The sequence below is a fragment of the Amaranthus tricolor genome, chromosome 6 (genome assembly GCF_026212465.1).
Source record: "Amaranthus tricolor cultivar Red isolate AtriRed21 chromosome 6, ASM2621246v1, whole genome shotgun sequence".
NCBI classification, from domain to species: Eukaryota; Viridiplantae; Streptophyta; class Magnoliopsida; order Caryophyllales; family Amaranthaceae; genus Amaranthus; species Amaranthus tricolor.
Window position 1 is genome coordinate 21,740,680 of NC_080052.1, and position 27,931 is coordinate 21,768,610.

The 27,931-nt window shown below is 33.7% G+C and overlaps 1 protein-coding gene and 1 long non-coding RNA gene across 2 annotated transcripts; one reads left to right on the plus strand and one right to left on the minus strand.

The window, feature by feature from the left end:
- Positions 1-312: 312 nt before the first annotated feature.
- LOC130816061 (ATP-dependent DNA helicase Q-like 3) lies at positions 313-20,047 on the minus strand. The gene is made up of 20 exons (XM_057682642.1): positions 19,855-20,047; positions 18,568-18,763; positions 18,356-18,463; positions 18,230-18,237; positions 18,059-18,142; positions 16,784-16,924; positions 16,666-16,700; positions 14,452-14,535; positions 13,692-13,780; positions 11,193-11,345; positions 11,014-11,110; positions 9,970-9,973; positions 9,712-9,861; positions 9,509-9,601; positions 9,359-9,424; positions 9,027-9,157; positions 8,553-8,650; positions 8,295-8,416; positions 6,226-6,326; positions 313-1,013 (listed from the first exon to the last, which is right to left on the minus strand). Exons 2-20 carry the CDS (start codon positions 18,719-18,721, stop codon positions 554-556), a joined length of 2,178 nt encoding a protein of 725 aa, XP_057538625.1. The 5' UTR covers positions 18,722-18,763; positions 19,855-20,047; the 3' UTR covers positions 313-553.
- Positions 20,048-21,542: 1,495 nt separating this feature from the next.
- On the plus strand, positions 21,543-23,435 carry LOC130815080 (uncharacterized). Its single transcript, XR_009042535.1, has 3 exons — positions 21,543-21,837; positions 22,622-23,091; positions 23,172-23,435. It is a non-coding gene; the product is annotated as an uncharacterized LOC130815080 (long non-coding RNA).
- The last annotated feature ends 4,496 nt before the right edge of the window (positions 23,436-27,931 follow it).

Genomic DNA, 27,931 nt, shown 5'->3' on the forward strand with positions numbered 1-27,931 from the left:
TCAAAGAGACCATCTCTCACGAGAATTTATGAAAATCAATATTATCAAAATATATTAAGATAAATAAAAAAAGATCTCACTTGACTATGTTTACATTATTCATAGAGATATATATCAAATAAAATCAATTGATAAACAGTAATTAAAACAAAAACTGTAACAACTATTAAAATCCAAAGTATTATTCTACTAAAAACAAGTTTTTCTATTTAAGACCCAAGTAGAAACTTCATATAATCATATCCCGATTATCTTTGATTTGTTAAGAGTCATGCAATTATCTGATGCAAAACCATCCACAGGCCACAAGTCTAAGCATCAAATATGAAATTCATATTTTAAATACGTTGAATAATACGTCAATTCTCTTTTGAATTACTAATTAGACTTCATAGTTGAATATTCATTGCATCGATTTGTGTTGTCAAGTACAATAAGTAAATGATTTGATTTTCTCACAAACAGCATTCACTGCCCTCACCAAGGGCAACCAGAAGATGAGACTATGCAAGTTAGTTGGCATGCTCGAAATCTGAACAGTGAAACTACAAGACTATTGCAACCTCTTCCTCTTATCTGCTGTACCGGAAACATCTGTTGAATTCCTTTTTGAATCGGAACGATGGATGGCTTGACTAATTTTCGGTTTGGTGCTCCTCACAAAGTCAGAGAAGGATGGAATTGGAGGTAAAATTATTTTACGAGCTACACTATCTGATGTTTGTGCAGACGAAGGCAGTGGATCTACTATAGTTTTTGCATGGACGATTGCCTTTATAGCTTTATTAGAGTCAATTGAGGGGGAAGTCGGCTTTTGAATAGAGTCCTCTGGCTTCAAGTTCTTCATATTTGGTGAGTCGGGCTGCAGCCTGTGGGTTAAATCAGTTAAACTTACAGTTGATAGCCACCGTACTGTACCAGCCATCTGTGAAATATAAAATGATTTCCCGCTCTTTACACATTTCTTGTAGCATTCACTTTCAAGGATGGTGACAGCTGATTCGATGTCAAACCTGTAATGTCAGATAAAAGGGAGAGATTTAGCCTTGATTCTACTAGAGATACTACTAGGAAATTTTCTAATCGATATCCCACTAAAATTTTATTTGAAAGATACCCTCTTGCCGTCAACGAAATTCAGCCAATTTGGAGCACAGATATAGAAGAAATTTTATATCATAACTGATCCAGTTGTTTAGACTAAAATTAGCATCCCAAGCTAGAATAGTATTATCTATAAAGAAGAAAAAAGTCCAAATCGTATCGCATCAGTTGCATTGCAGAATATACCTAAAAAACATACAGAAAAATTTTGTGTTAAAAATGTCTAAAAAATCTGCATTTTGGGCCCATTTCAAGGGATATCTCATCCTTTCAGCCAATATTTGTGTCACACCGTCTAATGGCAAGGCTACCATCGTTTATCAGAGACGCAATAAATCTCCGTAAATGAGCTGGCATATTTTAAGTGTTTTTCTATTTCAATGAATAGTCGAGAAAAGGAATCGTTTGTGTAACCACCTCCTTTTACAGCAAGTTTGTTATGCTGAGAGGTTATATATATAGTCTGATGTAATAGCATAAAAATCAGCAAATGAATATACACAAACCTTTTCTCTCTCATATCTCTATTGTCCTTTTCTCTCCACATTCTCTGTACTCTCATTCTCTTCTCTGAAATTCTACCTCTACTTCTTTCTATATTTTCTTCTTCTTCTTCTCTCTTTTGGTAACTGTACTTGGTGGGTTCATCACAACTGGTATCAGAGCCATCACCTTATTGCTGACTATGAGCAATCCAACTAATCAGCAACGAATAGAGCAGCTGGAACATGGGTTGGATGAAGTTGCTCTGCAATTTAATGCACGTTTGCACTCGGAGATTTCTCAGTTGGAGGATAAAATGACGTTGAATCAAGTAGTACTTGAAACCAAACACGCTGATCTTGAAAAATCCATCAATCTGATCCTGGATTCTCAAGCTAAGATGCAGGACAGCATTAATCGCTTGGTCTCAAATAGTCCAAGACCACAACCCAGGGGCAGCATCCTCGGAAATCCGCCCATTAACCCACGGGTGAGAGGAGCCTCCGTGGTGAATGAGACGTTGATGGGCAAAGCAACATTTACCAGGAGTCCCCTGATGTGTTCGATAGGAGGAGGGAAGAAAATGGAAGCGGAAATCGAGAGGTCAGTTGGAGGTTGAAACGAATTGACATACCTATGTTTACTGGAGTAAACCCTAACGGGTGGATTATGCAAGCTGAGTGTTTCTTCTCCTTCTACCACATGACTGACGACGATAAAATGGAGGCGGCAGTAACCAGTATGACGTTGGATGCCCTGTTTTGGTATCATTGGGAAGAACAACAGGGGGAGATTAGTGAGTGGAAGGAACTAAAACAACTCTTGCTAAGCCATTTTCACCCTCGCAACCAAGGGAGACTTGTGGAACACTGGGTAGCAGTGAGGCAAACTGGCAGGGCTGAGTACTGAAAGGAGTTTATTGAGAAAATTACATGTCTGGGAAGGGTATCCTTACATATTTCCTTAGGAGTCTTTATACATGGGCTGAAAGGGGATATAAGGAGTGAGTTAAGGCTCATGGATCCTCCTAATTTAAAAATTGCCTTTGAGTGGGCCGAGAAAATAGAGGAAAAAGATTGGGTTAAAGTACACTTTGGGAGACAAAAGGAGTACGATAGAGGTGGACCCCACTACCCCACATACCAAAAACAATCACCCAAACTTTACCCCACCTACCCGGATATAACCCAAAATCCCCATCCTTCACAAAAATTTACCCAAACACTCTACTCAACCCCTTCTAAACCCAACCACTCAACCACAAAAATCTACCCAGAAGCTCATGGAAAAACCTTACCATTAAGTGAGAAAGACATGCAAGATAGAAGAGCTCGAGGATTGTGCTTCAAATGTGATGAGCGATGGGCCTTCAATGACGTTTGTAAAAATCGTGAGCTTCAAATAATCTTGACGGAGGAGATCGGAGATGAAGAAGAAGTGTTCCAGGAGGTCTCTGATGAGCTGTTGCCAGACATCGAGGACCCCATGGCCGGAATTACTCTACATTCTTTGGTGGGTTTTACGAAACCCAAAACGATGAAGCTAGAAGGAATAATGGCTAGAGAGAAGGTAATCATTTTAATTGATTCTGGGGCAACTAACAATTTATTTCCACCCCTACAGCTCGAAAATTAGGGTTGGAAATCGAGGAATGTAGGCGTTTTGAGGTGACTCTGAGAACGGGAATGGAGGTTTTTGGTGATGGAATATGCCGACAGGTGAAGGTGACGGTGCAAGGCATGGAGCTTTGTGATGATTTCTTTGCTTTGGAGTTAGGGAGTCTAGATGTTATTCTAGGGGTGCAATGGCTTGAGAAATTGGGTAATATCATTATAAACTGGAAAACTCAAACCATGAGTTTTGAGTGGAAGGGCAGGGAAGTCCTTTTGGGTCGTGGCGTTTTTGTGTCGATTACCGCGCCTTGAATAAGGTAACTGTTCCCAATAAGTTTCCTATTCCGGTAATTGATGAGCTACTTGATGAGCTTAAGGGAGCTACTATCTTCACCAAACTTGACTTGAAATCCGGGTACCACCAAATCCGTATGAAGGCAGAAGATGTGTCAAAAACAGCCTTCAAAACACACGAAGGCCATTACGAATTTTTAGTGATGCCCTTTGGGCTCACTAACGCCCCGGATACTTTTGAATCCTTGAAACTTACGTAAGTTTGTATTAGTATTTTTTTGATGATATACTGATTTATAGTCAAAGTCAAGAGGATCACAAGGAGCATGTGAGAATGATACTGGAATTACTGTCTCAACACTCCTTAGTCATCAATGGGAAGAAGTGTAGTTTTGGAGTCCCTCAGGTGGCTTATTTAGGGCATGTTATTTCAGCCCAAGGAGTGGAAGTGGACCCAGAGAAAATTGCAGCGATTTCCCGGTGACCGGAGCCCCGAAACCTCAAGGAGTTGCGTGGATTTTTAGGGTTGACGGGGTACTATAGACGATTTGTATAGGGATATGCTCAAAAGACCAAAAAACTCACTGATTTGCTGAAAAAGGATGCCTTTTGTAAGGATGACTCAGCCACGGCTGCCTTCGAAAATCTTAAGTCCGCCATGACTACGGTGTCGGTGCTAGCCATGCCGGATTTTTCCAAGCCGTTTGTAGTGGAAACCGACGCTTCAGGAGTGGGTTTAGGGGCTGTCCTAATGCAAGACAATCACCCCATTGCCTTCTTTAGTCGAGCACTCGGACCACGAGCCCAGGAGAAACCCATTTATGAAAGAGAGTTGATGGCCATAGTGTTGGCGGTATTACGGTGGAAGCACTATCTAATGGGGGCACGTTTTTTGGTGAAAACCGACCAACATAGCTTAAAATTTATGTTGGAACATAGGGAAATCGGAGCAGCATACCAAAAATGGGTAATGAAATTGATTGGTTTTGATTTTGCTATCGTATACAATCATGGCAACAAGAACACCGTGGCTGATGCGCTCTCACGCCGAGGGCCGGATGCTATGACACTTTGTACAGCTATTAGTTCAGTCTCGCTTGATTGGGAGGCGTTGGTCAAGGAGGTTAAGAAGGATCCCTATTTGTCTAAAATACAAGCTGATATTGTTGTTGGCAGGGAGGCACCATTGGGCTTCACCCTACACCATGACCGTCTATTTTTTAAAGGACGGTTCGTCCTTGCAAAATCTTTCAAAGTAGGGGACTTGGCCCGAGCTCAGAAAATCATGAAGCATTATGCTAATCTCAAACGCCGTGAATTATCTTTCGAAGTAGGGGACTTGGCCTTCCTTAAGCTCCAACCTTACCGGCAACAATCCCTGGCCAAAAGACCAAATGCTAAATTGGCACCTCGCTTCTTTGGTCCATATATGATACAACAGAAGGTGGGAAAGGTAGCATACAAGCTTGATCTACCATCACAAAGTCTCATCCACCCGGTCATTCATGTATCACAACTCAAGCCAGCCCGTGGGTATACTGTTCCATCTGATATTCCCCTTCCTGTCTTGGGTAACATGGTCCTGGAAGCTGAACCTGTGGCGTTACTTGCTGTTCGCCATCCTACCCCTTCTCAGGCTGAAGTTTTGGTCCACTGGTCTGGGTTCTCAGCATCCAAAGCTACATGGGAGGACTACGCCAAGTTACTCACAGCACACCCATCTTCTCACCTTGAGGACAAGGTGCAGCTGCTGTCCGAGGGTATTGTCACACTGTCTAATGGCAAGGCTACCATCGTTTATCAGAGACGCAATAAATCTCTGTAAATGAGCTGGCAAATTTTAAGTGTTTTTCTATTTCAATGAATAGTCTAGAAAAGGAATCTTTTGTGTAACTACCTCCTTTTACAGCAAGTTTGTTATGCTGAGAGGTTATATATATAGTCTGATGTAATAGCATAAAAATCAGCAAATGAATATACACAAACCTTTTCTCTCTCATATCTCTCGTCCTTTTCTCTCTACATTCTCTGTACTCTCGTTCTCTTCTCTGAAATTCTACCTCTACTTCTTTCTATATTCTCTTCTTCTTCTCTCTTTTGGTAATTGTACTTGGTGGGTTCATCAGAATTTGACATTACGATAACCGGTTCACTATAATTAATGTATCATCGAATCATTACCGCCATTGAGAGTTGCCAGATTTTTGCACTTTGGTATTATCATACACTCATCAGTCATCTGAGTATCAGAGTACAACAGAAAGACATCAAAGAAACGGAACAAAAACCCTGTCACACACTTTTATTCTAAATAACAGGAAGTTTTACATGGTAGTCCATTTAGGACATTCTAAAACAAGCCATAAAACATTTACATCAGCAAGGAGAGAGATATTTGTAATGGATGAGGGTTTACCAAATTCATATTGAATAATACTCCCTCGTATTCTACCCATTAGTCCCATTTATTTTGTTACTATTCACTTATCACTCTTAATTTGTATCTATAACTTAAAAATAATCATGTGGAATCTTGTTTGATTCTTCTCAATACAAGGATTATTAATATCAACTTTTTATAATTTTTAATTAAGAACAATTAGAGATATTAAGGGTTAAAATGTTGCCTTGGGAAGAGCGAAAAACTAGATGGGACTAATGAATTGAATAAGAGGTAGTATTAAACTAGCACTTAATTTAAGGGGAAGAGAATCTAGTACGTCACACATACCTGCCAAGTTTTCGTTGAGTCTCTTTTAAAGCATTTAACAGTTTTTGCTTGCATGACTCTCTTAATGTGTAAGATATTGAATTCTTGTCTTTTCTACTAGTCTGCAGTATGATTACAACGAAATGAGAATGTATAATGGCAAGAAGGAAGACAGAACATCAATTTAAAGCTAATTAAAAATCATATTATTTTGGAAGAATAATTGATGCTAAAACTCAAAAATGGAAACCCAACGATCAATCACATCCACATCTTAGGAAGATCAATTATTATATGTCCATAAATTAAAGAAGTCCCATCTTGGTCATGAACACAAACTATAACCTCAAAAGCAGCGTAACCCTGTTGTCAAAATCAATAATAAGCATAGTGAATAACGCAAAACAATAACTTTCAATACCTAGTATCCTGAGATTCAGAACATGACTGGATAATACAGATGAAAAGCAATAGTCAAGGAACAAAATCAAGAGGAAAAAGTTTCAGATAAAAAACTTCTCCACGGTGGGAAAGCAGCTGGTCAACTGTTATTACCGGGCATTCATTACCTACCTATAGTCTACACAAATGGAAAAGGGCATCTTAGTCATTAGAGCAACATAACAATATCAATAGGACAATATTACCTTAGTTAATTAGAGGGCGGTTAAAGTTTGTTAGAGCCTTAAGTTGGTTAGAGGAGTGAAAATTAGCCTATACATAAGTGGTGAATGGGGGAATCGAAATATGAGAGAATTATATTGTAATTGAGTTTAGAATTTTTGGGAGAGAACAAGCATCTCGAACAGCTTGATATACATTTTCATATTCTGCCTTTAATTTCACTTTGCTTATCCTTGGCTTATCCTTTTATGTTCTTTACATCAGTTCATTTCTATGGCTGACTTAAGCCATAACATCAACATGTTTCTCCAAACCTTATATCTCAAAAAGAAAATCTACTTTATACCATTTTGAAGCTCTGAATTCAACATGCAGATTTTCTTTGACAGTAGACAGACAACAAAAACAACCTAACTCCATTATATATTTCTTTGTACTGCTCTACCAATATGAAACTGATGAGAAGAATTATCTGCTTCTTTGAGGACACCATAGGGAAGAAAAAAATTCAAGAATTAAGCCAAAACTCAGAGAGAAAGGAATTTTGTAGCCTATTATAGCCGGTGGCATCTGATTCAATGTCAATTATCAACCAAATATGTGCGCCAGATCAAATTGTCACCAAACGGAGTAGAGTAAACACTATATCAGATTCAGGGGTAAGGAGGACCAAAATGATACCAGGATTGTAAGGTGAGGCCAAGGATATTATTTTAATTGACAAACTTCGGGCCCTTAGTATTCTTAGTGAGTCATTTCTAGTATTTACAAACGAGTTTGATGTGCAAAGCAAGTAATTTTGAGTATCTAGTTAAATCTGCTTTTTTCAACCATAAGCTCAAGCGTAAAGAAACTAACAGAAAATGCTGTGAGGTTACAAAATATACAACATTCTGCCAAAATCAGAATCAGTTGCTCAGCATAAAATTAAAAATTGACGATATAGGATCTATACCTATATATGGCCAAAGAGGTTATGGGATCATGACAAACAGTGTAATTGACAACAGCCTTCACCAAAAAAAACACGTGTCAATCAATTTAGGAAGATTCTAATGTTCATCATAGTAAATTAAGACTGTTTTTAGGTTTACCAAGAGATAAGTATTGCTTAGTTTTGCACAAAACAGAATAGCAGAATCGAGACGTGCACTAGTCCTTTAGTGGAAAAAAAGGGTATACTAAAATTCCTTGCAGGTGGGAGGAACAAACGTTAAGGGGATGAGAAAATGCCAGAGGGAAAAACCAATTTTGTCCAGTATAAATCTTGCAGCTGACAAATAGGCGGAGAAAACAAACCAACCCGGAATAATACAAGAACGTGAGCTTCTTCAATAGGTATTGGCCAATAAGTGTCTTAGAAACTAAAAATAGCAAAAAAAAAAAACTAGTGTTCACTAAATTACCAAGCAAAATTCACAAGCAATGGAATGGCATATACAAAGGATATTAAGAGTGAAACACACCTGCTCTTGAGAGCCTCCGCACTGATAATATTTTTCTTCTGCTCGCTGCAATATATCAAGTTTCTCGTTTAATCTTGATGGTAATCTTGAGCAGCTTAGGCCCTTTGACACTTCAATATCATCTGAAAATGAAAGAGCATCCACAAACAATAATGAAAAGAGGCAAACAGGGGGGAGAGCTAAAAAAATTCAGTCCAAAATAATTGCAGGCTAACAAGCTTTATATTGAACTCAAAGAACAAGTTAATAGGCTATTACCATCAGAATCAGATATTTCTTCCTCAGAACCATATGATTCATCATCACTACGATTCCAAAACTCACTTGATTGTTCTCCACCAATATTGTTCATGGAACTTCAAAAAAGAAAAGACAAATTATCCACATAATCACCAGAAGGAAGACAACCTTTTTTAGACATGTGTCACATAAATGGGGGAAATTAATTCTAGACCTGATTCTCAGTGATAAAATTAGAACTTTGTTTCCAACCTCTAGAACAGTGGCAAATAAAATGAGACCAAGTTGTCCAACGGGTTTTTAAGTGAACACAAAAGGAAGAAATTTGAATGAATTCACCTAGCTCTAGTCCGTAGTACTACATATACAAGCAAACACTTTCAGAACAGACATCTTATATGAAATAAAAATTCAGCAACTTTAACTGTGACATAATCATCAAATAATATTCAACGGAATAACATACAATGATATTAATTCAAATCAAACTACCTGTTCACAAAAACTCGAGCCACCAGGTTTTTTTGTAGAGTGGCTGAGGAACTCAACTGCTCAAGGTGCTTGGCAACTACATTTGGCTGTTTGCAGGCATCACATGTTTTACCACAGAGAGAAGCAAGTGCCTATGTTTCAATAGAAAAAAGGAAATAGGAGCTCAGTATACACAGATCACAAAATTTACCAAGTTCAGTCATTGTTTTTTTCCTTTATGGGTTGAGGGTTGAAGAATGCTAAGGACTACATTAATAAGGGGAAGCAGTATGAGGGGGAGAGAAGAAGAACTCTATGAACTGGAAAATAACATGTACAAAACAACAATTCACCTGTTCCCCAAAACTTTGAAGAATTTTTTTTCTACGACAATCAGAACCTTCACAGTACTCGATCATCTGCAATCACAAGACATAACTGTCCCGAGGCAACCAAAAAAAAGTAAATTTTCTATCCACAATTAACTTTTAATAGAAGATCACCTGTCTGAAATCGTCCAGAGGCTTCTTTGACGACAAATCTACGAAGCGTGAGGGCTCCGATTTCTTGCTTTGAGGATTTTTCAAAATAAATTCCTGTATAACAATCATGTATTGAGCAGAGTAGCATTAACTCGGATGCAAATATACAATTACACATTCTTCTCATAAAAAAAAATTCAGTACATAGAAGTCCAAACTCCAACCATTCTCTTGCGATCATCAATGCTATAGTAAAGGACACTTCGACACGGTAATTGGTCACGTCCAGCTCTTCCAGACTCTTGATAAAATGCTTCCATCGACTTAGGGATATTGAAGTGACAGACAATTCGAACATCCTTTCTATCAATTCCCTGAAATTTCAGAAAAAATGCAAGTAACACCACCTACATTCTGTTGCCGGGGTATAAAAACTATCAATATTGGCCTTTTTGTGCTTCAAATTTTACGAGAACACGTACCATCCTGCACAAAACATAAGCTTCTATCACTTTCAATCCCTTATTAGAGCACCATTTCAAAAATTGCAGCAATAATACGTTATAGTAATTATATATACAAAAATGAATGGTTGTCGGGTATAAATAAAGTATCGAAAATTTAATAACTAGGTTTACCAAAATGGAAAAAAAAATGAGGAACAAACATAACTTTGCTTGTCATCATATAATGAATATCACATAAAGGAAGCACACAGGGAAGATAAGAGCATTCACTCACAGCGCAGAGAAATGTTACACTTATCCCTCAAATAATCCTTATTTGTATTGTAGGTTCATCGAAACATTTTGATCATGAGCAAGAGATCAAAAATTAATCAACGACATTGGCATATGACCTTCTCTCCTTGGCTTTGGTCATTATGAAGGTGATAGTTTCATCTCAGGTCAATAGTTCAAGGGTTGGTGCATAAGTAAAAGAAGCAGTGAACAATAACATATGATCACGGCAATTCAAAGTCACATCAAAAAGTTGGTCGTAAAAACGCTAAAAAGCGTCAAGATAACTAGATGATGCAAATTTTTCACAGAAAAGTATGCCAGATCTAATCAGCAACCAAACGTTGATTCTAAAGGCCACCAAAATTTTCAAGGACAATACCAAGTGAAATACTTGCACTTAGGACTGCAAAACTGGACTGGACAGGTAGTCTGGACCTGAACCAGTAGAAATTGGACCTGAACCAGACCAAATGAATCAACTCCGGTCTCCGGTTCTTAAAAATTGATAAATTTGGGTTTACCGTCTGGTCCGGTCTAAATTCGGGTTTCCGGTCCGGTCTAAATCGGGTCGCACTACAATGAAGAAAGTATCACCTACTACAATACCTATTTATCACTTTTCGCTACTATGCTAATACTAATGGTTGAATTTCACAATGTAATTACAAGCATTAAGGTAAAGTCTGCTATGACAACATTTAGCACAATGGATTTCATTTTTCATAAGCACCAAACTAGAAACTTAGAGGTAATGGTAAAAGTTGTATCACAAGAATTTCATACCCAAAGGCTACTGTTGCGACAACAACTTGTATCTTCGAAGAAATCCAATCATCTAAGACGGAGCTTCGTACTTTATTGTTCAAACCTGCGTGATAAGCTGAAAAAGGAAAGAACCTGTCATGAGCCAACAGAATTGCAAGATGCACTGAAAATTGAATCAGGAAAGACGAGTGACTTACCAGCACATGATATCCCATAACTCGATAGGTGAGTAGCCAAGGCATCACAAGCTGATCTTTCAAGGCAGTAAATTATGCCACAAACTTCCCCGCAGGACTTAAAAACCCCACATAAATCAGCATAACTATCATCCAGAAGATCTTTATACCGAACTGCGGTGTAAGAAGCATACTCAAGAAGATGAACACGGATTAAAATATCAATTACAAGAGTAACATTTCTCATAATTGTCACCGATCGAACTTCAGTTTAACATCAAGTATAATAAAAGAAAGATAAAAATAAGGTAAAGTAAATTAGATTGGTATCAAATGAAGAAGCCTTGCGTTAATTATAATATATGTTTTTCCACATACGAACATATACTTTTCCACATAAATTTTGAAATCGTGCAGCATGAGATAAGTGTATCTTTTAGTAAGCAACTAAGGATGACTATCAACTCAAAGGGATCATCAATTCCTTAATCTCTTCAAAGATCCTTACATCATTTTTCTATGCATGATTTCCACAAAAAACATTAAAAGCGCTATAATTATAGAGGGAAACCATGTAATTACTTAATCAGATATACTAAAATTATCCACTACTGATGGGGTTTAATATCCACAGCTGAAGAAACGTTATATATATATATATATATATATATATATATATATATATATATATATATATATATATATATATATATATACATATATATATATACATATATATATATATATATACATATATATATATACATATATATATATATATACATATATATATATATATATATATATATATATAGATATATATATATATATATATACATATATATATATATATATATATACATATATATATATATATATATATATATATATATATATTCAGGTACATATTTGGGTGGCAATTTTCTAAATAATTGGTCATTTGCTAAAAAATACATACATCCTCAAAAGGTGTACATATTTTGAAGACATTTTTGTAAATAATATAAACTTTTTCTTTCACACAAATATATACACCCTATAAGATGGTAAGTACACCTTTTGTCACACCTTTTGTCACAATGTGTGTATCTCAGGCTGGTTTATATATATATAGGGTTACGTTCCAGTGAGAACCAAGCTTATATGAGAACCGTGAGAATCAATCTACATGATAAAAAACTGTTACTTTTTTTTACAGAAAATGTGTTACTTTTGAGTTAAAAAATGTTACTTTTTTTTAAAAAAAAGTTGTTACTTATATATAAGGGTTAAGTTCCAGTGAGAAACAAGCTTATATGAGAACCATGAGAACTAGTCTACATGATAAAAAAACTGTTACTTTTTTTTACAGAAAATGTGTTACTTTTGCGTAAAAAAATGTTACATTTTTTTTAAAAAAAAATCGTTACTTATATATATAGGGTTAAGTTCCAGTGAGAACCAAGTTTATATGAGAATCGTGAGAACCAATCTACATGATAAAGAACTGCTACTTCTTTTTACAAAAAATTTGTTACTTTTGGGCAAAAAATGTTACTTTTTTTTAAAAAAAAAAGTTGTTACTTTTTAGCAAAAAGTGTTACTGTCTGAAAATTTTTCAAAAATCAAATTATACAAAGTAACACGTTTTTTCCGAAATAACACATTTTTATTTAAAAAGTAATACCTGTTTGTGAGTTTTGTTCAGAATTTTTTTTTGAATGTAACACTTTTTTGTCGAAAAGTATCATCTTTTTTTAACAGATAAGTAACACTTTTTGGCCTAAAAGTAACACCTTTGTAATAGAAAAGTAACACATTTTTATCAGATAGATTGGTTCTCACGGTTCTCATATAAGGATGGTTCTCACTAGAATTTCCTATATATATATCAAGATCATGTGAAAACCACTAAAGTGGTAAAAACTGAAAACAAGACTGAAATATACATTTTGTGGCAAAAGGTGTACATAATATTTTATAGGGTGTACATATTTTTGTACAGGAAAAAGTTCATATTATTTACAAAACTGTCCACCTTTTAAACCTTTTACCAAATGTCCAATTATTTACAAAAATGCCACTGGAGTATGCATACCATTTTAGTTTTTATGTACACTTGTTTTCAGTTTTCACCACTTTAATTGTTTCACATAACTTAAATTGTAAATTGCACCACATAGTTTATACTAGCAACTTATCATAACTACATATTGTATAGAAAAAAGTTAATAAACTAAAGGAAATAAGAGAATCTTGTATCATGTAGATATAAGATATAGAACTTTGAGATCCACATCACGGTTTGCATTGGTCTACTGTTCTGAGCATGACAAGACAAAGAGCACACATGAACATATTCAGTTGTTGTCCTCTGAAGGTAGAGTGTGGCCACAAAATCTTTATTTACATTCTTCAATCTGTTTTCTACAGTCTCATCTTATAAATGAAAATGTCGAGTAAATATTATGCATACTTTTCTTGTTAAACAAGTTGAGAAAACAAAGGGGAAAACAAAACTAAGAAATTATGCTTATTTACCTTCATAGTATATATTCGGGCGATTAAAAGATGATTTTAGGACAAGAGGATTTCGCAAACTTAATGATGCAATCACATCACTCTGAACCCTGCACTCAAAAAAACAAAGAGTAAGAAAAACAGATAAAAAGATATACACACTAGCATTACGAGTAAAGTGAGAGACAGATCAAAAATCAACAAAGCTCTTCGAACAGAAAAAACAATGCTGCTGGAAGGCTCTAAGCACTCAAATTCGACTACTCTTTCAATTCACGGGTAGGGACATTACCATTTAAAAATTAGTATAACTGTATAAGCTGAAATCTCCTATATCAAAAACTTTAAAGCACGTGGAAGATTGGTGAATAGTACGGGGAATTCAATGGATAAAAGAGATATGCACTACATCATCATAAGTTTAAAACTGCCAGATATAATTGTCTTGAAATGATGTCAAAAGTTGCATTACAAATTTACAATTAACACTTAACAAAAGACTAGAAAAATCAATGTTCCTTGTACTCTTCAAAATTCAAAAAGCGTACGTTACTATTTTATGGGGTGTAAAGAATACAGCTACGACAATGTTGGAATGTCCAACAACATCAATAGATAGCGAAGAAAATTTAAGCTATGGTATTGTTTGCAAAAACATTGGACCTCCAACTTAGAAGTCAGAAATGACATCAAGTACAATATTATACTTAAAAGTGCTGCAAATAATGACAACTAGAATACATGGAAGATGTGAGAAATAAGAATGGTATTTGCAGCTTACTTTGGTGCAGCAGTTGCCGTCAATGCTAAAATTGGAACATCTGGAAGGATGTCTCTCAAAGAGGATAGTTTCCTGTAGCTTGGCCTAAAAAATCAAAATAAAGAATAATTAAAGAAAATCAACCATACAACAATTAGCCTAAACCACTTCGGTAGTACAAATAGAAGAATATCTACTTAATCAGTATTCTAGTTTCTAATATTGAAGACATCTTTCAATCTCTCATGAATTTGATACCAAGTACGTATGAGTATTAACACAGTGCAACTAGTCAATTCTCCCAAAAATGCCTAAAAACTAGCTGTCGGATGTGATCAATACAAAATGAATATGCATAATAGAATCTCATCTGTTACTTATGCCTCACGTATCATCCGTCCAACAAAGTAAAATAAACAACTTGTCACTTCTACAAAACTATATCATCTCATATGCAATTATGCACAACCAAATCTTATGTCAACTTCCCATTCAGTAGAATAAAGATGACACATAATAAAATGGGATGTAGGGAAAAAACTTTCAGCAGCATAAAATACTCCTTTTGTCTAAAAAAAAGCCTTAAGTACAAAATAGGGTGAAAATCAAGAAAAAGGAGTAAAAGTGGTAAAAAGGTATATTTTATGGAAAATAGGAGAAACGTGTGGATGAGTGGAAAGGTAAGTTAAATGTGTGGACAAAACTTAAAACACGAGTGTGGGTCATGGCCAAACTAAAAAGGAAAATGGGGCTAATTCTTTTGGGATTGAGGGTCAGAGGTCAGGAAGTACCACCACAAAGGAAAAATTCAATACAGTAAGCAAGCTCAAGGAAGAACGACAAGCTTCACTCAACGTACACCTGAAAAACTGATCCTAAAATATACAGAATCAATAAAGAACCCAGATAAAATCAGCTTAAGAATCGTATAAAATTGCATCTATAAGGCTTTGACAATTGAAACCCAGCTTTAGGTTCTGCCAAAATCCTTTAGTTCTATTTCTACGTTACTTGAAATCTTCGAACATGTTAGGTATATAGGATATCTTACATGGCTGCCAATTTTTCTTCAGATTGTCCTGTTTTCAAGGACCACACCCAACTGACCCAAGCATCATTCTTCCTTCAAGGTGTTATATTCATGTCAAATTTGAGGCTTATCCTTAATGTACTACAGGCTAAATATTATACAACTAAACAAAATTGACTAGACTTCTAGACAAGAGCCTCAACTATCTTCCCCCCAAAAAGTTTTCAATGTACACCCTAAAGTAATCAAGTTCACTTATGCTTAATCATTCATACTCCTTTGTCGGTCTCCTCCTCTCTAGATCAACAACAACAATGTCAAAGCCTTAATTCCAACATATGTGGTCAGCGACATGAACCAAAACAAATCAATGTGAGAAATCATCATTTTCACCTTAAATGAAAAAACTCATGTTGCCCTTTGTTGTACACTTGTTTGACAAATCAAGATTTTCATAAATATATACACATATATTCAGGGGTATGAACCTCAAGTCCTCAACTTGGTTGAATACACTAATCTAGCGAAAAGCGTAGTCACAAGACCGATACAATCAAATATAAAAAAGAAGGGAAATAAAGTTCATAGGTGTAAATGTAGATACCACTCTAAAACTAAGGACATATTAGAAATGAATGACAAACGAACAACAGAGAGTAGGGGGAAAATATCTAAGCTTTTTCCTTGCTGAGCAAAGTTAAAATAACGAATAGATAGTAGTAAAAATGCCTAGCACAACCATTATACTCATTACTGATTACTACACTTCACAAGTAAAATTACTTCATACACCCCAGTCCCACGTCCCTATATTAAAAATTTAGGTGCAGGTCATAGTAAAAATATTGCATGTATCACTGTATCACGGCTGTATTGTAAAGGATTTTTTAGCTTAACGCGGCCGAAAATATAGACCAAGACAACCCCAAAATTCCACATTAACCACAAAATTCGTTTTGTGGTTGTTACCCTGGTTTTTCACTATGATGCAAATTGAAAGCCATGGCTCCAATAACAGATAGGTTAGTATAAAGAGCATAGAATAATAAAGTTCACCAAAATTCATACACCGAAAAACTCGGTCCAGGAGAAAGAAAAAAACAAGAGACATTTGTGAAAAAGATCCAGGCAACAAACACAAAAGATATCAATCAGACATGCAATGATAAATTATTAGTTACACAAATATAGTTTATGCTACAAACCTGAAGTCATGACCCCAACTTGAAATGCAATGTGCCTGAAACATTTGATAGAAGAATAAAAGATATGCTGAATAATCATTCATACGTTCCATGCATTATCACAGAAAATGAAGCACACCTCATCTATGGCAATCAAATGCAATAACCCCCGGCTGTGAATTTTAGAGAGTTTTGAGCTAAAACCTGTTGTTGCTATCAACTCTGGTGTCACGTACAACAGCTTCAAGGAAGATTTTCCAGAGTTCAAGTCGTCATAAATCTACACAAGACAATAAGATCAGCATGTAAAAAGGAAGATATTGGCAAAAACAGTTGAATGGATACTAAAGATCAGAATAGAAGATTAAACATATGGAAACCATCATAAACTTTCACAAGGAAACAAACCATCAAAAAGGTACAAACACAATGGAGTGTCTGAAATTTCACATGATGCAAGTGTAGAGTATCTATGAAATGGATATCCGACAACTAACATCATTTGAGAACATAGATAAGCCACTATCACCTCTCATCCCATACTTGTTTATGGTCAAAGCTCTACCCAATAATTAATCCATTTGAGTTGCATAAATTTAGTTTATGGTCAAACCTTCTAGAATGTTTCAAAAACGTAAAATTGTCAAGTTAGCAGCTGTCCTTGTTGCCTCTATATGATATGTTTGTTTGACTAAAGGCTTCAAAGTTCAAACACATGATCAGTCGGAACCTTGTTTGTCAAGAAGCAGTCTCTAACTAATAAAAAAATTGTATAATTTAGGAGATGAAAGATAAAGAAAAGATGTAGATAACAAAAGTAGCTTTTAAGGACAAACTAAAGTCGTGTCTTTTTTAAAATACAACATCAATTTCATGAGTTAAAGTATAAAGCCACTCCCTACTAGGTACTGCCAGTTCTGCAAGGAATTTTATATTCCAGTTAATTGGTTTTCCCTTTTGTACTATAAACTAAAGAATATCATAGTTCTCCCAACAGCAATGGTAAAGTATATAATTTTAGACAAAACACATAATTTTAACGCAATGGCAAGACATAAGGGATCAAATAAATGTCGAAAAAGAAATATTTAGCCATTAGATTGATATTGATTTTCTTTAGCATATGAAAATAAATCACCAAGAGACGCCTATAGCATGCTCAACAATCCTGCACCTTCATAGCACCTAAGAGTACCGTAAGCTTAGTCACATTGTGTCACAATTTGACAAGATTAAGTTGAGAACTCGTATTGGGAAAGAGAATATTCCCTAAAATTGAAGTTCAAGCATTCACCAAGTAGTTGTTTGATATTTAGATGTTGAGTCATAAAGCAAACACAGTTACAAATCAAATTGTGCCTACACTAGTGAAATTCATAGACAAGAACAGAATCACAGTAACACACAAACATACCCTCTCCTTGACATGGGATGATTGAGTTGAGGAGAGATATTCGGCTCCAATGCCCTTTTCCTTCAAAGCCTTCACTTGGTTTTCCTAAAATAAGAGAATTTGTATGTTTATGATACACGATAGCCTGGTGATATGGAAAACAAAGGGAATTCAGCAATGCAAACCCCTTACCATCAAAGCTGACCAAGAAAGTGGAAGTGATTAATTCAATTCCTATAGATGTAATACAACCATAAATCAAAAATAGTATACAACAATCCAAAGAATGAACAATCAAATAAGACAAATGACATTCACCTATTAGCGGACAAACAACAAGGACTATCCCATGTTTTGCGAGAGCAGGAATCTGATAACACATAGACTTTCCTCCTCCAGTGGGCATAAGACAAAAACAATCTCTTCCTGCATAAAAGGATTGAAATTAGTACAAGATACAAGACACAATCAAAATTTTAAAAAAACGCAATAATAGATCATCAGCATTCCTTGAACTGATACAACCTTACCTGACAAAACAGCTTCAATAGCCTCCAGTTGCTTGCCACGAAATTCAGAATGCCCAAAATGCCATCTCAAGATTTTGACCAGATCTTCCTTGCTACAAATATTCTTCGGTGTGCCACAAATATTTTGCACAGGTAATGGTGATTTCTTCATCATACAACGGGATTTTGTCCCGTCAAAAATCACGCATCAAGAAAACTTTATGGATCAAAGAAAAATACAGGAGTATTACTACAAATTTTTGACCAAAAGTAGCACTAAGACAGACAATACCTATTAATCTAGAAGTTTAACTGACATAGGTTTTAGTCTGCTTCACAACATGTAGTGGTAACATAACTACCTAGAACAGCAAGCAAGCACAAAAGACAAGATAACAAAGAGTTGTACAACAACAACAACAATGTCAGAGCTTTAATTCCAAAAATTTGGGTTCGGCTAAGTTACCAAAGAGCTGTTTAGCTCTAAAAGTAATAGTTCTAAATTGTCAATGTTGGATAAAGCCCCAAACAACAACTAAACATTGAACTTCTCAAACTCGATAATCTTCTCTAGATGCCGATAATTGTAAATTTTATCCACAATGAATAACTACCAAAGAATCAATAAACAAACCTCTTACTTACAAGTTAATTCACTAGATAAGAAATGATAAGAACTAGCATGCACTAGAAGATATATAGTTGGTATGACAGCAAAATTCACTAATATTCGTAAATAATGACATCGAAAAAAAAAAAGACAAGGGTCTGATGCAACAATTTAAACAAAATTCTCCATCTTTTTGTCCAAAAAAAGCATCTAAGCATCCAAATCATATTCCAGAGCGTAAACATAAGCCTAAATAAAGAGTCCAAGTAGCATAGAATCAACTATTAGTCTTACAAGCATGAAGAAAGAGTAACAATCAAAGAACAAGAACAAAATAGACAACATTTAAGCATACAAAAATGTCAAAATATCAAATTTTCAATATCAACAGATAAAAAATGAAATTATGGGTAAATTAAAGGCATTAAGGCATCAATGCCCAATGGAAACAAACTAAACACCAATGACAAAAAATAGAGTTCTTAAGTTAACAATACAAAAACATATTACAAATATAAAAAATTCATCAACATTGCATTAAAACCCTAGGAAACCTTAAACTATATAATAAGGAAAATAGTTTCTCTGAAAAAGTTACAAAAAAACGATTATAGAAACGATAATTCGAAACAAATAATAAGATCATCGTGGTGAAAAGGAACGATAATTGGATCATGGAAGGTATAGAGAGCTCGAACCTTACGAAATCGGAGAAGAGTTTCTTGAAGGAGAGATAGACGATGGTTGGAAATTTGCCGGGAAGGGAGAGAGTAAGATACACACACTAAAATGTGAAAATTGAAACTGGAAAACACAAGCCCAAATAGTTAAACCAAACTAGACCATCCTGGCGGTTAACCTTCCGACGGTTTATAAAAACAGCTCGTACGAGACCTTGTTAACATGAGAGGCACTCATATATGTAACTCATTATTCTCATTGATCGCTTTGAATTGACAAGTGATCACTTTAACTATTAAATATATACGGATCAATCAAATATAGATAGTTTTACTATAAAACCATTTCATTTAAGAATTTGTGTTATTAAAAATTCACCCTAATATTTAAGTTAGTAAATAAAGAAGACAATATATGTCGCTCCTAGTTTGAGGAACCTCCAACGATAAGTAAGGAATATAAATGGTGTTTGAGGTAGATGTGAGGTCCTAGTATGCATTAAAACTCTCACAAATAGAAAATTTAAGCTATATTAATTCGAGCTAGAGAGAAAAAGTATTCATTAGCAATTTTCTGTTTTCATGTGAGAGATTGTTTGAATCAATCTTCCTTGATCTTTGAGGGTAAAGCAACCATGAGAGGTTAAGAGGAGTACATGGCGTGTTTTGCAAGCTTCTTTGGAAGCTTTGACTTCTTTCAAACTTGATTCGATCCTCCTCTCATGTAGAGCACATTTGCTTAGTCCAACATTAAAAGGCACCTTTTGTATCGCTTGTACCCTTACCAACACAAAAAACTTTAGATTGCCTAGAACTTTTGGTGTCTTTTGCTTCATTCGCCCAACAAACTATGCAACAATTGTGATGCAAAAGGCTATTTTTTGTACTAGTGTGTATGATTCCACAACATAAAATTCTGATATTTTGAGAAGGTATTGAATTTGAGTATCTTCTCGGATCAGGCTTGATCTATAAATATTTGAAGCAAACGATATTAAAACCAAAATTTAAATCACAATATACAAAAAGTTATAATTTAAATATACTCATATACCATAACCTAGAAACTCCAAATGAAAAATCAAAATTTGAAGAATTTCAAATTTGATTCATTGATGATTATCACAAATAGTTGATGATACAACATAAAAGATAGAGCTTAATATAGCTAAAAAAAAGCAAGAAAAGGAATATAGATTCTCATACCTTATTTATGTGTGAATTCTTCAATATAGATAGATGACAACTAGCCTGCTAACTCACACCATGATTATGGCTTAAGCATGATAAGGTACAAAACAACTTGTCAGACCTAGGCTCAGCACAACATGGTTTGTGCCTTGCTAATTAGCACAATTAAGAGGTTGAAAGGAGAATTGAAGTGAACCATAGAGCCTATCAATGAAACTATAGCAAAACAAATAAAAGAAATTGATTTAATAAGTCTCAACTTTAGATCACTTTTGAATAAGAGTCCCTACTTTAACTTAATATTGATAAGTTTCAACTTTGATACTAATTTAATTTTAAAAGGCCACGATACTTGTTATTTTTTTCTATTTTTTCACTTTAAAATGCAAATTAATTTTTTAAAAAACATACCCTTTCTTTAGATTTTTCTATTATTATTTAAAATTTTTAGGGCCAATTTAGTCTAGTTCATTCTAGATTTTTCATATTGCATTTTATCTCTTCCCCTAATATGAAATACCACTACAAGAAAAATAATCTTGGGCGTAACAAGTGTGTGGCACATGAGTTACTTAGGGCGTCATCCGTAATTCAAGAAGCACAAAGGTGGGTTTAGGCGACAATATACATGTATCGCCCAAATTCCCGCGCCATTCATCACTGACCTAAATTCCCCCAAAAGGAACCTAAGTTCATCACTTACCCTTAAAAACCCCAAAAAACTCTGTCATTCCTCCATCTCTCCCACGTTGTTGCTGCTGCTCTCCATCTCTCCCGCACGAAGCCATTACTGTTGCTGCTCTTCTCAAGGTTTGTTCCAAAACTCAATTCATCGCCATCTCAAGGTTTCGTTTCTTTCATTTTGTTTTTTTGATTTTCATTTTTTTTGTATCTTTAATTTGGTTGCTGCTCTTCTCTTCCATGGCTGATGTTTTATGTTTCTTGACTTTTTTTATTTTCGTTTTTTCTTTAATTTTGTTTACAAACTGATTTTATTTTCTTTAATTTTTTTTAGAAACTATTTTTTGTTTCTTTAATTTCGGTTCTTTAGAAACTTAATTTTGTCTTTTAGAAATTCATTTTCTAATCTGAATTTTGGTTCTTTAGAAACTGATTTTTGTTTTCTTTAATTTTTTTTTTATGATAGCTTTGTTAGATTATCTTTGAATCAATAGCTAGATTGTTAGTTTGAAGAATCCTTGTGAATGTAGTTGAACTGGGTATACTGGAATTCCATGGCATTTGCAGTCATGATGATATATAATGTGTTTTCTGTTCTTGTATGATTATAGTTGTATTGTTTTTGGCTAAACAATCACTCTGTAGAGTGTATATTGTACTACAAAAAACAAATACTGGTTGATTTAACATAGTAATATCTTTAATTGTAGAAAAAGCTATCAACTCTAGTCTTCACCATGCGGGTTGCCATATCAATGTTCCATGAATCACAAATATGGGAAATGAAATGAAGTTCTGTATTTGCTCTTTGAAGTTTATTTTCTTTTTAATTAATGTAATGTGTGAACTTTTTTTATTTGTAGTTGGAATAAAAATATAGTGTTTAACAATGAGAAATGGCTTTTAATTGTAGTTGGATCGAGCTAACCAGCGTACATCTAATGGTTCAGATTCACAAACTTAAATCTACCATAAATTCTCGTATAAGACCGTTTCACGGTGAGACCATTTTATTTGAGTTGGCCCAATATACATTTATTTTTAAGGTGAGATTTTTTATAGTTTTAAAATTATCACTTATAACCTTAAAGTAATCACTTATAATTTCAAAGTGATTACTTAGAGAAATGGACTTACTTGTATGAACTCACACACTGTAAATCTACTGATTCCGATCATTCCAAGTTGATTTTGATCATCAGCTGAACGAGAATGGCAAAAATGATTCGTGGTTCAACTTAATTTGGTATGAATATATGATTGAGTTTTATTTCTCTTGGAGAACTAATATGTGTTTATAGTTTATTGTGTGTATAATTTATGCATTGCCTTTGAGAAGGTGTTTTTGGATTAATTTTTTGTCCGACGAAGTTAAGTTTTAAGGTATATGGCTATTTTCATTTGTTTTGGTTATAAGACTAGATTTCATTGATATGCTAATTTATATTTTTGAATATTTTCAGGTCAATGGTACGTAATGCTGAAAATGATCATATTTTGCTCTAGTAAAGAAGTAATTTGATAATCATCTTTTTATATGTGATGGTTATCTTGAGCAAGTACATAGCCATTATAATTTTTGGATATTTTTGTGAGTCGAACTTTTATGTAAAGAACCAAAATTAAATGTGTATGCATATACAAGCAAATTACTTACTCTTTTATATAAGAAGCAATATATTATGATTATTATTATTATTAATGTGCAATTAATAATTATGAGCTTTACGATAATCAAGCTACAATATAGGTAATAATAATAAAGTGATTTTATGCGCTATATTTATTATGGGCTGCACATATTAATGTGTCGCCCAAAACATATAACTATAGGCTACACATAAAATATGTCGCCCAAAGTAGTTAACTATAAGCTGCATAGAACTAAGCGTCGCCCAACACTCGAATATGGGTTGCATATGTATCTGTTGCCCAAAGTCAGTAACTATTGGCTTCCTTGACCTAAGTGTCGCTCAACATTCAACTTGGGCTACATATATATGTGTCGTCCAAAAGTAAGCATGGGCATTAGTGACTAAAGTGTGTCGCCCAAATATGTGCGGCGTTGATGGGGCGACACTTGTCGTGTCACTTTTTAGATTTGTCGCCCTAACTTTAGGCGACTTAAATTGAAGATTGGGCGACATACTTTGGTGTGGCCCAAAATCCTGAGTGATTGTTGATGCACGTGTCACCAACACTTGCTGATATTCTTGCTTGTTTTGTTGTCTTTAGCGCTCTTATCATAAACGTACACTAGTTTTCAATTATCTTCTTCTTGTTTTTGTATCCTTGTTATCGAACATTTTCCTCCAATCTATTTTTGGAACATTTTTTGTTATAGTCTCTATAAAATACTTTGTCCCTTTGAGTTTACCATAAGACTCAAATATGGAAGAGTTTTTTAAATCCTAAATTACAAACTCAAAGGAATAAAATGAGTAAAGCCATAGAGTGATCATATTTAATATTGATGATCTTGTTGGAATAGTAATGAAAATATAATGGAAGTATTTTAGTTAGAAAGTTCACTCTCTTCATAAAATTTGTTTTCATATATTACTATTAGGTGGTGTTGAGGATAATCCACATGGAATTCCAGGTCAAAAAAATAGAAAGAGATTGACTCATAGATAAACTTCGATCACTCTTATAATTACCAATTAGTTTTAGAATATATGAAACTTCATTAATTTGTTTGGTGTCAATTCTCCTTTTATATGAGTTTAATGATAATAAAATTGTGACGAATTAAAAAAATATTTAAGGATGTAATTTATATGAGTTTAATGATAATAAAACTTCATTAATTTAAGGTGCATGCAGTAGTTCGTAATTTTCCGAATTAAGTGCAAATTTTTCGGTAATCTACCGACCAACACCAATAGAAGAGAAACTCTAGAGCTAACCTGGAAAGTAGGAAGAACAGCCCACAAGTTTTGACAAATTTCTCACTGAAAATATTTCCAAGAAAATTATTTTATTTAATTTAATTCTAATAAAAAAGAACATATCACAGACCACAATGGACCAATCAAATTAAAAAACATTTTCCGCTTCATTTGCCATCATCGTTTCTTGTTCTACCTCACCTTTCCAAATTAATCCATAAATGAATTCTTATAAATACTTTATCTTGCTACATTAAGATTATTGACAATATTTATGTTCAAACTTATATAATATATTGCGGCTAATGTGTAACAAAAAATATAGTGAAGTGAGATCTTGTTTGAATCATCTAATTCTTAGATATACATAATTCAATATATAAATAATTAAAATGACACATTGAGTTGCGTAAAAAATCAAATATAGCAAGTATAATGGAAATGGAAAAAGTATATACAAGAAAAATCAAAAGAAAGAACATGGCTCAAGTACGTATAGTCTTTCTCGAATCAGAGCCGTCTCTAAAAATTTTGAAGCCCTAGGCGAGATTGTTAAATAGGGCGCTTACCAAATCAATAATAGTGAGCACAAATATAAAAATCGCTAATACGGTAACACAAGAAAAAGGAAATCCATCAAGTTCATGACTTAGAAGTGCAAAATTTAACCGGTAACAAATACAAAATTTTATATTACTTCTCTCTTTTGGGTGGATCATACTCTAAGTTTTCAATTTGCTTTTTGAACATTATTTATTGAATTTTTTTTAATTTGTATTTTATTATCTATAAATCGAAACTTAATATTTTTAAATATACAAAATTAAAAATAATAAAAATTGAAATACTTCGAATGAACATGCGAGTGAATTTGCCTCCAATCAACATTGCCATCACTAACTTTTGTATAAGAAACAATTCCAAAATCACGAATTTAGCTTCTTTTGCCATAACCCACCAATACCATTGCTATGATTAACAAATAATTCTTTTAAAATTTTCACAAGACAAACCCTACTTAATCTTCACTTTTCCTCTAACGTAAAAGCTTTAAACAATTTGATATAGGTAGGATTATTACCGATTAACATATAATAGAATATTTTTCATAAGATTGGCAAAAATTGAAGTTTTAAAGGATTGTTTATTTTAAAACTATAAGTGATTATTTGATTGTATTATAAATCATTTTAAGATTGTAAATAGTCACTTTAAAATTGTAAGTTTTTCTTTGAGTTTATATAAATACTGATCATTTTAAGATAACTATTTACAATTGGTTGCAAGTAGTCATTTTAAGGTTACTTAAAACTTAAAAGTGATCATTCTAAGGAGATGTTTGGTATAAAAAGTAAAAAGAAAATGGAAAGGAAACTCTTAAAGAGGGGTAAGGAAAATGATAAGGGGTATTGTTGTTAGTTCACCGTATAATTAAGTAACGGAAATACTTTTTTACAAAAAGTGTTATCAGAGCTTTGAGAGTGGAAATAAATTACAGGAATCAATTACCAAAAGGTAACGAAAATGATTACCTAATTATCTTAACAAACGCAAAATAATAGATTCGTTTATTCGTTTCCCTTACTTAATCCAAAAAAATGCATACCAAATATACCATTAGACTATAAGAGTACTTTGAATCAACCTAATAGAGATAAATCTACTATCTCGTTTGATATTTGTAGATTTCCACAATATAACAAATGATGGTTCCATGTTTTTTTAAATAAACCTATGTAATTTATGCATTGGAGATAGCCATTTAGTCTAGAGATGCATGCCAAAAACAATAGACAAATAGGGCACATCTTCTATCTATATATGGCGTGACCTGGTTTGGCTAAATCCACTTACCGTTCTTGGAAAATCCGAGGATATAACTTCCTTAAAAGGAAAGCATCAAATACTCCTAGTAATTCTATGATTCCTATATTCGAGGTTCGAAGAAAGTAGCATCAATGATGCAAGCTAGCTCCTTGCTTCAAGAAAATTGTAGCTTTTGAGTCTTTCACCACTTTTTAGGTTTAAATTGGGAAACACTTTATTTAGTCACTACTCACTACTAAACTGTAAATAGGGACAAAGTCAGTTTTTTAAATTAAGGGGTTAAATAGTTAATATACTAACAAATTATATACTATACAAAAATTAGTTAAATTATAAAAATTTTTGAAATTATATAGACTGAAAAGTAAAAATGAACTTGAATCATCACAAAAATATTATATTCAATAAATGGAATTGAACTTTATCTATAATCACCCTTTTGAAAAATACCAAGTGTCTTTGACTCTATTATTCGCCTAGTAAGCCTCCAAAAAATACTATTAAAATTAAGATAATAAAAATATAAACACACACTAAGAAAATAAATGTAAAATTATAAAAGATAAAAACTAATGATATTATAATGTAAATTTATTAGTTTATTTAAAACAATAATTCTTTACATTAGGATTTATTCCCCCAACCTTTGATTGCAAATGTATTTCTGCAACCATTGAACTAACGTAATATTTATTACATTTTTACATTGTTTAAAATATATATATATATATATATATATATATATATATATATATATATATATATATATATATATATATATATATGGGGGCTAAAGCTACAAATCCAAAGAATCGCATTTTTGACAAGGGAGTCCAGTCTCCCCCGACCCCATGTAGCATCGGCCCTGACTACATATCCACTTTTATATATTTGATCCCCACTAAAAATATTGTGCATGTAATTTAAGTAGAAAAATGAAGGAATATTAAGTAAAGTGCACAATATTTATATAGTTTTTCATAAAAAAATAAAAAGAATATTTGCAAATTACAACTTTAAAGTTTAACACTTTTGTGATTTACAACCTCAATGTTTATTTTTTGCGAATTATATCTACTAAAGTATCAAAGTTTGCAGATTCAGACCAAAAACACAAAATTTCGACCACTTAACCTAGAATTCCGACCACCAAAATGGTCGGATGTTGTGTTTTGGCCTGAATTTGTAAACTTTGATACTCAAGTGGCTGTAATTCACAAAAATAAACATTGAGGCTGTACTTCACAAAATTATTAAACTTGAAGGCTTTAATTTGCAAATAATATAAAATGAAAAACTATATATCCAGATATTTTTGCAAAAATTGGATAGATTACCCGACTTTTGAAACTAAAAAATTAAAAATATTGACTCATGAAAATAGATTGAGATGGAGATTGATTATTCAAAGTAATGGGGAGATTGATGAAGGTGTTACTAATCGAATATAAGCGGGTTGGCTCAAGTGGCGAACAACCACAAGGTACTATATGATAGGAAGCTTC